This window comes from Cinclus cinclus, chromosome 4 (genome assembly GCF_963662255.1).
Source record: "Cinclus cinclus chromosome 4, bCinCin1.1, whole genome shotgun sequence".
Classification (NCBI taxonomy): Eukaryota; Metazoa; Chordata; class Aves; order Passeriformes; family Cinclidae; genus Cinclus; species Cinclus cinclus.
In genome coordinates, this window is record NC_085049.1 from 49,103,280 (window position 1) to 49,116,702 (window position 13,423).

Consider the following 13,423-nt stretch of genomic DNA (forward strand, 5'->3'; position numbering starts at 1 on the left):
TCAGGAGGTAGAGTACGTGAATTTAGAAAGTATGCCAGGTGTTATTTCTATGCTAAATGGATGATAGACAGAGATAACTCAGTCCTGTTCAGTTGTATCATATAAGTCAGCCTTCTTCCGAAGGCCAAAGAAATCCCTCACAGTGGCTGATGTGTTGTTAGTGTGTTACAGGTAGTGCAGTGGGGTGAGTTTAGTGCACCTGTACTGGAAGAGTGCCTCTCTTCCTTTTCTGTGCCCTTTTGCAGCTTAGTTTGTGATTGGTACCATCATAACTGGAGAAGCACTCAGGGGCTGCCCGGCTGGCTTACTCACTAGGGGGGTGGAGGGGTTCTGTAGTTGTTTTTTTCCCTTCCATTAGCAGACTTTTCTGAGTTTGATTTTTTGTGTAGAGGGCTGGAGTATGATCACTGCAACAGAATTAATACTGCTGTCTTATAACAGCAGAACACAACTCATTTAGAGCTACCATCATCAGTGTGCAGATGAAAGCCATTTCAGATCTCTTTTTGGATCCAGATATGGATTTGGATTATGTTCTGTATGTGCTTCTTGCTGGCGTAAAGCTAGAGTAAAACATGTACCTGAAAGTGAATCCAGTGACATGGAGTTCAAGATGTTTACCTTGACAGTTATGTCTGCAATCACAATTACAGAAATAATGTCAGAGATAGAAGTTTTATAAGTAGCAGTGAGAGAGTTGAAAGTGATGTTACTGCATGCATTTGCCTACAGCAGAAAGGAATTAGGTGGTACTTGCAACATCCACTAACACTGATAAAGGTAACTGAATTTGAGAACTCTTCTCTGTGCCTTTCTCCACTTCTGGCTGACCTCGAGTTCAAATCTCTTACTCTTCTTAGCCAAAGAGCTTGCCAGTAAATTGTGACTCAAGTCATTCCCTGTATGATCACCATTATGTGGGGTTTACAACTTGCTTTTGATGCTATTGATATAGAACATGGCACTGCAGTTTCTCAGTGCTATGGCTGGCAATAGGCAGACAGCACCTGACCTTCCCATCAGATGCTTAATATTAGGTGCAGGTTAAATTATTTCTGGTTGTCTGGAATCCAATTATTTTACTGCTGTTTTTCCATATCTTCTTCAGTAACTGTGAAAATTAACAGAAGGACTTCTTGTTGATGAGTGGAGCCTCAGCTTCAAAACTGGAAGCAGCTAATTTTTGTGGGTGTGCCCTGAGGTCTGCAGCTGTCTTCCCCTGTTTGTTAATTCCCAGCCCAGATTAAGGAATGGATTATGCTGAAAGTGGTTTTATTCACTCAGATTTGCACATTAATTAGCAGGACAAACATTAATTGTCTGTGATGCTTCAAAGCAGACAAGTTTTCTATGGCATTTTTATTAACTAACATTACAAATTTCTTTCTGAAAAAGTCTCCCATTTCAAAAAATCTTTGTTTCATTTAGAAATAGTGCAAGTTCCTATTAGTTCATTGAGACATTTCTCTAAATTAGGTGGTATTATTTGCCCTAAATCTGGAGGACTCCTGGGTCTTCAAAGAACATTTCAAACAATCTCCTGTAATCAAATTCAGGAAACAGGAAGCATCCTGGATCTAATAGTGTTCTCCCAGTGCCAAGCTGGGAGGAAGATGGCACAAGGAAACCCCCTTACAAGCTTGAAAGTTAGAATTTGCTTGGGTTTGGAGCAATGATCTAGAAACTGTCTGATTCTCAGCCCTCAGGAACGTTTGTTATTGGCAGCTTTGCACCTCCATTGGAAAACCCTTAAGAAGGTCTTTAAGACCAAAGCATTTGAAAGAATTTTAAGATGTAAGCAAACGAAGAAAATAACACATCCTTTTATACTTTAGCATTACTCTATCTCTCTTAAAAATGTGTACTTTGTTACTTAGATGTTACTGGTTTCTACTCCGTATCTTGCTGATTCTTGTTATGCCCTTCTTCAGTAAATTCAAGCAATTTAATACATGATGCTTGCTCACCTCTACAGTACTTATTTACTGTAATCAAGTCATGTCCAATCCTCTTTTCAGAAAGCTGCAAAAGTTAATCTTTTATGGTTTTCAAAATCAGGTTTTCATTTTTCCAGTAAGAGTCATGACTTTTTACCTTCTTTGTAGTTTTCAGCATCTAAAAAAAAATTTATATACACAAGAACTGTGTGCAGTATACTTCTTTGCCAGTCAGACAAAGTCACCAGCCTCTTCTGATCATGTCTACTGTTGATTGTTTTGCACAGCATTACACTCACAGTTCATAGTCTATAGTTTATGACCCTGAATCCTCAGCAGGAGGTATTGCCTTGTGAGATACCTTTCCTGATTCAGAAGATACTTACAAAAAGTCTTGAGTTCTTGGTCTTAGAATGTAAAAAATTTGCTTTTGGCTATATGAAAATGTCATCTTTGAGACTGGTGTCAGGTAATTGATTAAGCACTTTTTTTCTGACCAACCTGTTGCCTTACTATTTACTGTTACGATAGTTTTCATATCACCTGCGTCCTTTGCCAGCAAAATGTCTTCCCCAGCTATTTATGCAGCAGTGAATCTTGAACAGAAAAAAAGAAAAAAAAAATTGTGGATTCTTGCTTTATCAAGCAAATTTCCAATATTACCAAAGGGGGAAAAGACTTTTAGTTGGAAAGACTTTTTTTTTCCATAAAACAATGTGGCTACACATTAATAATATTTTATATCCTTTAAATCAACATTATTACAAATTTTTATGAATTCTTCTTTTGTTTCATCTGGGTTTGATAAAAGACAAATGACTGATAGATACCACTGTCATCCCATTTGGCCTTTTTTTGAGTAAGACAAGTATAACATTAGCATTGTTTCAGCCTTATTTCCCTTGTGGTCTAAGATTTATTAAAAAGAAACATTATTGAGGCAGAGATCTTATCATAAATGTAGTCTTCTTTCCTAGATTTTTAGATAACTGCAATGAAATATTTCTTATTACTGAAGAGATTAATACAATCAAGTGTGTAGTTCTGATTGCTATAATGACCTTTGATGAGCTGCCTTGTCTTCCTAAAGAATGTTTTAAGAGACTTTTTCAAAGTGAAATAGTCAGGAGAAGTACAGTAACAAAAGAGGAGTTTGCCACTATGTATTTAACCAGCAGTTGAATATCTTTCAGTAGTTTCATAAAAATAAATGTTTGAATGCTTAGTTTAAGAAGTGGATATAAGCCTGGTAAAGGTAAGTCAATAGATTTGAATACGTAGCACTAGTTTGAAGGACCTCAATCTTGAACTGAACACAAATATTTAACGAGCTGAACTTTAGACATGTAATGCAAGATATTGTAGTAGGAGACATGTATTAGTTTCTTTATTTCAAGTGGAACCAAAGACAAAAATACTGAAATTATCTGAGAGAGTATTTTCCTTATTTCTGACTTCCCTCAAACTAGGTAGCACTAGAACAAGAGCTTTTCTGACTTTTTCATCTTGCCTCTTCTCCAGCTGCATATCCTTTATCCTACGTCATGTTTAGGCAGTTCTGATGCTGTGGAAGAATCTTCACTACAAAATTTAGTAAAAGAGGACAATGAGGAAACTTTCCAAATGAAAAACAGTGATACAGAAAGGGACTTCTTGTCCTACGTGTGTTTGTAACACAAAATCACTGAATGGCAAAAAAAAGATAACATTGGCTTGGGTGAAACTTTACATGAAAGAAAATCTTCACCTTGATAAATTACAGGTGGAGAACTGTCTATATGTCCTTCACCTGTCAGCTGTCAACTTAGATCAGCTGTCTGTGGTTTTCCCATTAGCAAGTCCAGTTCCTTTTCATCTTGCTGTGCTGGGTCTTGGTGTGCAGCCCTTTTTTGAGGTCATTGTTTCAGTGCAGTGGGAGTCCTTGCTTTTCTGTGTAGCTAAGTTGTCCTTGTGTGAAAATAAAGGTACCAGCCAGTTTTGGTACAAAACTGTGCTGCCTGCTGCCCTGGAAGTTGGAGAGTGAGGTAAGAAAATTTCTGTAAGTGTAAAGGAATGCAGTGTCTTAATGAAAATGGATCCTCAGATTCTTGCCCTGTTCAGAGAAACCCTTGAGCATGTGGCAGGTTATCATATGTTCTGTTTGGCCTTCCCCTAGCTAGCCAGCTAGCTTCTAGTTTTAAAACAATGCTAGTATGTATTGCCTCTTTCATAATTGCTAAATCAGAAGATTTTGGAGAAGGTGCTCTGTTGTGTGAGGTCTGTGATGGGGGTCATGAAAGGGAGGTAGTGCTAGGGGATATTATGGAGGAAGGTGAAAGCTGAACTGGCACTGCAGCAAGCAAGAGAGGAGAGAAAGGACATCAGTCAACATTTATTTAATGTCTTAGTAGTAGGTCTTATTGTCTTAGTAGTTTGTTGAGGTTTCAGGAAAGGGAAGAGGATGGCTACCTGTGAGGGTAAATCATGAATTCCACTGAATTTCTTTTTATGTTTTTTTGTAGAACAAATAGAAACATAAGACTGTATGGCTTCAGTAATGGAGGCACTGATTTTGCCTGATAGCATTTCCCTGCTGCTGCTGAATTTCAGCAGTAGTTACCAGCAGCCGTAGATGATTAGTCATTCCATCATAGCAATCATTGCCACTTTGGTTGGTTTGCTCAAATTGGCTTGTTCTGTCTTGGGTTGATCAGTAATGTGTGGTTGTTGTAGCAAGAACTCTGTTCATGCCAGGTTTTTGGTACAGTACCACATGCAGTCATACATCTTACAAGTAAGAAATTGCTAATTATTTTGATTCAGAATTGCAGTCCTTTACTGATCCTATATATTTTTGGATGTATACTGTAATTCCAGTTCATTATCTAAAGCTTTTAATTGAATCACCTTTGAAACCTAAAGACACACTTGGTAGCAAACACTACATTAACTGAGCATTAAGATGCTCATACTTACTACAGAAAATTTCAAAACAAGCAAGGGAACTGTAGTGTGGCTTTCTATTACCCTATCACAGGAGAACAATAACTTTCTGTAGGCTGACTGCAGTGCATATAGAATATTCTAATAATTACAGAAAAGCTTTGTGATTTGACTTCACGTCTAATAAGCCAAGAAAAAAGATCTTTCAAATGTACTACATTTCCTTTCAATGTTGTACTTAAACTACTCACTAGAAGACTAGCCTTGTGACATACTGTAGTTAATAAATTTTCCATGCTGTCAAAAGTAATAATATTAGTGTGCCATTCAGTTAAATTAATTTTGTTTTGTGCACTGGCCTGCATAGATATGAGTGACATTTAGAAATACGATCAGGCAGGAGCTGAGGAGAAGCCAAGTGGCAAAATAGAGGGACATGCAATCATTAAAGCAGAGCAGCCAGCTGCAAGCATTTGTGGGTAGGCAGAGGGTTACAGAAAACCAGGACGTGATGTTCAGCCATACATGATTATTTTCATTAATTCTTCCCTTTTTCATTTATTTAAGAAATTAATGTTCTTCTTGTTTAATTAAGAACGTGGTATGTTTGGTATCATGGTCTCTTGTCTGGAAATCAGAGTGTGGTTTGGCTAATCTTTGATTTCAGCTGCCTTCGGCCACAGCATTTCTAATTTTGCAAGAGGCATCTGATTGTGATGCTTTTAAACTGATGACTGTGAAGTGCCTTTTTCTATTAATAATAACAGTGTTTTCTCTTTCCATTTTCTGTTTTTTAGAAAGCAATAATTGAAGTACTCTCTCTAAATAGTTAAAAATGTAATAAGCAGACTAAAAGGAGGAAGCTGACAAAACCTAGTTTGTTATTTTTTTAATAACATTGGCTGGCTCAAATTTATCACTTTCAAAACAAATTTACCATTGTGTTGGGGAATATTGCATAGTTATGACAGTTAAAACAAGTCCATTGCATTTCTTTTATTTATATATTGCAATAAGAAGACAGAGATGTGTCACAAATTTGTTTCAAGTAGTGCTGTTCAGTGAGGGGCTGGGGGCAAAGAAGGGGAAAAAAAAGTAGATTATTTATTTTCCAGAGAAAGATCCTGATAGGTCTATTCCTTTTAAGCAAAGGTATGTAGTAAGTAGTGCTGGCATAAAAAAGTTGTATCACAAAGAGTCAGAGTAGGACTGTGGTAGGGAAGTCAGTCAAAAGGAATATGCAATTAAACCTTTCTTTTTGGCTCTTTCTCACTTACACTGTATAGCATGACTGTATGCCTACAGATACCACTTCCCAATACCTTTAATGAATTCACTTAAGTTAAAAGATTATTCCCTGTCTGTCCTAGAACTTCTCCCTTTTAAAACTTGTCTCGTGGACCTTTACTTCTACTTCTGTTTTCTCTTTGCCTAATGTCAGTCTCTTTTCCATCTCTTCTTCAGCCTGTTGTCACTGCTGGTCCCTTTTCTACAGGGTCTAAAGTGAGACCTCTGGATCTTTGCCTTGAGAGTTGTGTTTCTTCCAAGGTCTCATGCTATAACCTATTTCACGCTGCTGATTGATTTACTTGTTAGATGTCTTGTGACTGCACTTACATGATTTGTGGCCAAGTGTGCATGTTTGAAGAGAGTGTAATCTATGAAGACTCTTCTAAAAGAAAAAGATAGTAAAAGCAAATAAGAGAGACTTTTGATCAGGCATTCTGTACTTGCGTTTTGTAAGCCAAAACACAGACTGATCATAGAGGAAGGAAATTGTGCAGTAGGGCATTTGTCTGTTCATATTTTATTGTTCTAAAATACTTTCTTTACAGTTGCAGTAGGTACAATCACAAAGATGGTTCTGTCTTCTCTCCAGACCCTTTTAGCACCTATTTACTTCCAGCTTGGCTGCTGTGTTCATGGGCATGAAATTCTTTCAGACGAAAAAAGAATTGCTCTGCTTGTCAGATTAATGGTATAGTTATTAATGCCCTTAGGTTTATATTGACTAGATGTATAGATAACATTTTGCAAGTCTGAAGCAGGTACTTCTGCAATAAGCCTTTTGCCTGAAAGGGTTGGGAGAGCTCTGCCTCTCCTATCTGCTCTTGGTATTTTAGCCCAAAAGTAGTGCACAGACTTTGGGGTACAGCGGTACTTGGTGTACATACATATTCATGTGATAGTCTCCAAAGTGGTGCCATAAGGGCTGACATGTTAGCTCCAGCTTTTCTTATCTTTCCCTGCTGCACCATCTATTTCTAGCCTGCTTCTACAAACTGAGTTCTAGGAGCTTCTTGCTCACTTCCCACACCTTTGCCTAATTGTGGTAGAGCCCTCTTTATATTGTGGGGTCACCTGGGCCCTGATTTGCAAATATAAGAGAAAAAGATTATTTCCTGATTATACCTACTGCAGGTTTGAAATTTTCTGCTTTGTTCTTTTACCATGTATTTACCAACAATTCTGTGCCTTTGGAACTAGTAGTGTCAGATAGCTGTGGTAGCAATAAAATTTCATGTTTAAAGGGGGGAAAAAACAGGGAGCTCAACAAACCAATATTGCCCTTCCCTAGTGTGGTCCCTGTTTACTCTATGGGTGTGGAGGAACAATGCTTTTATAATTCTAGATCCCAGATATGTATATAGGTTTCTAATTCTGCCTGCTTGCTACTGTGGCTTAATTGAAGTTGGGACCAGTCTATGTCACCAATTTCTACATCCATGTGGTTCTAGTATTATTGTGGCACTTTTTGAGGCATATTGTATTCATGCCTTACATGCCAAGAAAATGAATTTGTTGGATTTGAGATCTTCATGTTCAGACAGCATGTGGTGGCCTTAAAATTGTCTGAAGTTCATCAGTTTTGGAATTGTGATTAGAGATTCTGTCATTGCAGTTTACCTGGGTTTCCTGAATTAGAAAGACACTAATTTAGCTCATAACACACATTTATGCTGTCCCTGTTTTCTCCACAGAGTTTTAGAGCATTTTGGTTGCTCTGAAGACTACCCAGGGAACATTGAGCTTTCACTGTAAATATTGATTAGGGTAAAATGGTATCATTTGGGGTCTGTGCCCATAAATAGTGTCATATTGTGTTTGTTTCAAGCTTATGCAAATATTCACAATCAAAACCAGGTACCAAAGTTGGAAACCCACTTCACTGTGTTTATGTTCTTCCTATACTGTTTTTTTTTGGGGGGGGGTTTTTTTGGGTTTTTTTTTTTTTTGAGTCTTATATCCAGTTAGGGAAAAGCATATTGTGCTGTGGCTTTTTATTTTGGTATTGTTTTACTAAGAGAACTGCATCAACTTTCTCATAGTATCTTCCACAAAACATGTAGAGAATGTTTATATTAATGAGATAGATATGTCTGTTAGAGATTCTGCAATACAAATGAGAGTAATCTGCATAAAATAATTTTTCTCTGTAGCTCGTTAGAGGAGTGTACTGACAAGGCAAACATAACTGTGGAATAGGAGAAGAAGCACAGAACAGGCAGAAGCCACTTAAGAGTTGTCTCTAAAAAGTCCAGGGTCTCAACAGGACTTCAAATAGCTTTTCCGAAGTTGAAGAAGTGTTAGCAGCACTGTCTCTGTCATTTATGTTCTGCTCCATTGCATCCTCTTTAAAAGTAATGAAGTTGTGCATTTGCTTAGATGAAGAGAATCTTCTGATTGATGTATAAGCATTATACATGAATAGGTTAATGGCTATCAACCTCCCAGCTGGAAGTTTCTAACACTAACTTACAGTTTCCATCAGAGATCAAAGTAATTTACTAACATAAATTATTTATACACTGGGCTGAAAGAAATTAATAATAACAATAAGGCATCTCCATGGGATAATCACCATACCAGCAGCACTCATCTATACCATGTAGCCCTGCAGGGGTTTGTAATTATCTCCTGCAAACCACACCTCTAGTGATTGGGGTTTTTTGCTTCATTGCAGTGCTGCCACTTCCAGTGTTTTGCCTGACAAATATTTTTGAATTAATAAAAAAAAAAAAGCCCTGGCAGTCATGCAAAGAGAAAAGCTTACAAGTACAAGAAGTTTTGTGGAAATGCAGTTGATACAGATTTCCATACCAACAAGGAAAGTACTGAACTTGATTCTGGAGGCATTTAATGAGATGCCTACATTTTTTTTCAGGTTATTCACTGGAATTAGCCCATCATCTGCTGCTGTTTCCCATGGCTTCCTGGTGATCTATGGAAAACTGGCTGTTTGTGTGATGCTGCCTTCTTTGTGTTTCCTGCAGCTAAAATTACATTAAAAGATGCTAAAAAAGCATTAAACATCCTCCTAAAATTACTCTTCCGTATAGACAATTGCAGTATTTGCACAGAAGCATAACATGATTACAAATGGGGTGATGCTGGTGAGAGGTGGTGGTCTCCGTGGCAATAGCTGTTGAGTGTAAAGCACTTCCTTCAGCTACTGCTGATGTGCTCAGATTGGAAGCAACAATCCTAACACTAATTTATGCTTTCTAAACACACTTAACACAAGATTGCAAAATAAAAATTAAAAAAAAAAAAAAAATTTTTAAAAAAACAAAAATTGAAACAAACAAAAGCTGGAAAATCCCTTACAAATATCCACTGAAAGAAGCAATTAGAAGCATGGTATTGATTTAAAAGGGGACAAAAGTTCCTATGCTGCTACAACTAAAGATCTGCCTAATGAATCTGGAGGCAAGGCAGAGCCCTCGAGTCTTGGGTAATATGTAGCTACAAGGATCTCTAAGATGGAGGGACTAAAATAAGCTTTCATATATACCGTGTTTCAGTATTCTCAGAGCCCATAAATCCACAGGCAAATTTAAGCCACCTCTACAGTGTAAGAAAGCAGTGACTATGGAGAACACCAGGTGGCTGGGTGACCTGTAATCATGATAACACAGATCAATAAGCAATTGATTTCTTCTGTTCTGAACAACCTGCAAGTGATAGATCAACTTCACTGTTACCCTATCCAATATGGACTTGCAAAACCAAGTATCAGGTGAGGTGAACAGGAGCATGTTTTGCTGTCACTGTGTTGTTTAAAGCTCAGCAAAAGCCAGGCACGAGCTGTGCAGATTGCATGGCTGAAATCCATATTTTCATTATCTGAATCTGTGCTGGGATGTAGGAGAGTATCTGGAGTCAGGGAGGAATAGTAAATTCTTCTATGGCAGTGCAGTCCATGTTCTGAAAGGCATCTAGGATAATTGTTCTAGATATGAGTATTTTTTTTTAATGTATTTGTCAGTCCTTGTGAACAAGGTAATAACATCATTCTAGCCTTCTGGGTCAGAGAGGGATCACTTCCCCAACTGCTCACTTTGCAACCTGAAGAGTCCTAATCTGAATACATGTTCCTTCTGCAGAAACTGTGTCATATCCTTGTTTATTCCTGCTGCTTTTCTTGGAATCTGTCCCAATTCTACCATATCCTTTTGAGGTGAGGAGGACACCATGAGTTTTCAAGATACTGGTACAAGTGCATTCTGACAGCATTTCTTTTATACAATACACACATTTAACATCACAAGCTTTTTTGTTTGTTCTATCTGAGCATTTCTTAACTACATGTAAGTATGCTTGTTCTGTATGTTTCCTGACCATGGGTGATTGCTGAGAGGCTCTCTGTCAGGGAGCTATCTATTCATATCCCTGGATTTCATTCCCAACTTGAAATAATCGGTTTAGAATCTGTCACTTTATAGGTCCTTTGGACATGGAATGTTTGTTCTGTTGGAAATATCCACTACATCCATGAGCATGTGAGTTGCTCCCAGTTGTGTCTAAGAAAACACTGGAAGCAGAGAAATACAATCATAAAAATGTGCTTTGTACTTTACTGTCAGAAGATTGTGGAAGTAGACATATGCCATAAGAACTAATGCCTCTGTAAGAGAAGCATGGCTGTCTGAAATTCTTTATTGGTCTGCTTGCTGTAAGCTCATCCTTCTTGTCTCAAGAACCTCCTTGTTAGTCCCCCTAGAGATACTGTGGGCCTTGAAGGAAAAGAGGAAAGCAGCTTGGATCATCCAACTCATCATTTCAAAGCAATATCCTCCCTCTCTCATCTGCAAGTTCCTATCTCTTATACATCCTTTTAAAACAAAGTTCCTGCAATTCTGAGCATCATTCAGCTTTTCCCTCTTTGCCAGGATTGTTATTAACTGATGAATAGCAAACTCCTGCATTTGGCAGGGTCTCAGATGATGGGCTGGAAGGCAAAACCAAATCCTTCCAGCTATTCCTTGTCTGAGGAGAGATATGCTGTTTCATGGTGTCTGCCTTTTATTTTATTCTCCTGACAGATAGGAGACAAGTCTTTTTTTTTTTTCCTTTTTTTTATACTGAATATTTGTGGGCTTTTTATACTTACTGCTTTTGTAACAAAGTGTGGTGAGAAAGATCCATATTACTGTTTCACAGGAAACAGCCTAGTAGCTGTGTGTGCATGTATCTTAACAGATTCTGCTGAAATGAAGCTTGGAGAAAATGAAAAAAAAAATCCTGTTTAAAGATCCTGTTTAGTTTAAAGAGTAACTAGTGTTTGTGGGACCCCTATTGTCAGGAGTGAAATTGTGAGAAGGCCAGCACATATCTTGTCATTTGGTTCTATACAGAACAGTTGCTGCAACAGGCTTGAGGTTATCAAGGATTTAATCTGGACAATTCGAGTTGTTTTCTCAATATTGTTCAGTTGAATGTTTTCTATAGCATACAAGTCGGAGATAGAATCCTGCTAATTTTATTTGCAGGGCTTTCAAAATTGTATTTTTTGAAAGGCAAAAAAAATCATTAAACCATCATGTCTTGTTTGCTTTCACAGCAAGAAAAGCTGGGTGATATCTGCTTCTCCCTCCGTTATGTGCCTACGGCTGGCAAACTGACTGTTGTCATTCTGGAGGCGAAGAACCTGAAGAAGATGGATGTCGGTGGACTATCAGGTATGTGTGTGAAAATCTGCTTGAAGACTTTGCAGGCTTGTAAAGGCAGAAATTCAACTAGTTTTCTGTTGGAAGTCTCTTGGCTGTGAAGGTAAGGGCTCTTGCTCCCTGTCTGAAAAAATGTGGTTTGTGTTTCCTTGAAAGGGCATGACTGAGTATATCAGAACTAATTCTTGCTTAAAAAAAAAAAAAAAATCACAAGATGTTGCATTCCATTCCAAGACAAGGTCTGAAGTGTTACACAATCAGATGACAGTACAAGCTCTCTATACTTTCCTTCTTTCCTGTTGCTTATAGATAAATACAGACTATTCAGGCAAGAGAAAAAAAATCTGACTATGATTCCTATTGTCTGTTTAATGTCACAAAATGTGAGCATTTCACTGCAATGTTGCAGATAATAGGTAAAAGAGGAACTCACCACAGGTTGCCATGCTGACTGCTGTTTGAGGTGCTAGGAAGATTGTTTCTGCATTTGAAGGGCTCAGGTGTGATTGCTTACACGTGCAGAGTTAGCAGTGCGGTGCATTTGCAGGAAAACCAGAAAGCAAAATGACAGTGTTGAGTGTGGGGTAGGCAGTGAGATTGTACTCAGTACCTGCCAACAGCCCTAGCAACCCTTCCATGGGACGAGTGTGTGCACACTGTGTGTGACAGGGTGTGTGCCACCTCTGAGGGACGCCGCAGTCAGCACACGTGGCACCTGGGCTGTGTCCCAGCAACCTGGTGCAGCTCCCTGTAGGTTTCTGTTCTCTGCTGAGTCTGGAATTTGGACACAAATTACTGTCTGAATTGCCAATTAGTTGAGACCAAATTAAATAACAAGATGCTTTATAAGGTGAGGTCTTTCCAGGAGAATTTTGGTTTATATGCCTTCTGTTTAGAAGAAACAGTTGCTGCCCACCATTGAGAATGAGGATATTTCCAGCACAGTTCTGGGACTGAAAACTTTTACAGCTGCTACTAGTACATAGATGATGTAATTGCTCATTTTGATTTACCAAGTCACAAGAAAAAATGTGGTATATAATCTTAGCACAAGGTAATAGCTATATGCAAAATAAACAGAAATAGGAACTTTCTAAAAGCAACCGTGAAGGTTTTATTTACCACTCTCAATGAATAATATGTGGAGGACCCTCTCATAGTGAGGGGAAACAAAGTCTTCTATCAATAACCAGGTTTTTTTGTTTTTTCTTTGCACCTGAAGTCACCCACTGCACAGCAATAGACATAAAAGTAAAGGACATACAAGTGCTGTTGTCATTATTACTCAATAAAGTCTGGCCTTTTCTTGTCCACAATGGACACTAGATTAAGACACACCACTAATAGTTTTCCCTAATGCTCATAAAGAACAACTTGCAAATTAATGTTCATAAGCACATTTACTCCTAATAGTTTCCTAATGAAAGATTAGAGTCTCATAATGACAAAATGTGGGTATTTTTGACTGAGGGTTAGCTCTGACAGCCAGAGCATCTATATTATTTTCCAAACTTCATGAGAAATGTGATGGATAATGAGTACTTAGCTTATAAGAATTGAAAGAGAGGAGCAGGGAAAGCACTATTGAACTGAAGAGTTTCAACAAACCTCAGA

General features: G+C 38.0%; 1 protein-coding gene across 2 annotated transcripts in view; it reads left to right on the forward strand.

Moving 5' to 3' along the window:
* SYT1 (synaptotagmin 1) overlaps nt 1–13,423 on the forward strand; it is a 116,669-nt gene that overhangs the window by 59,518 nt on the left and 43,728 nt on the right. For both annotated transcript variants that reach the window (XM_062491222.1, XM_062491223.1), the window contains exon 6: nt 11,704–11,821. In XM_062491222.1, the coding sequence (XP_062347206.1) occupies nt 11,704–11,821 (118 nt within the window). The remainder of the gene's footprint in view (nt 1–11,703; nt 11,822–13,423) is intronic.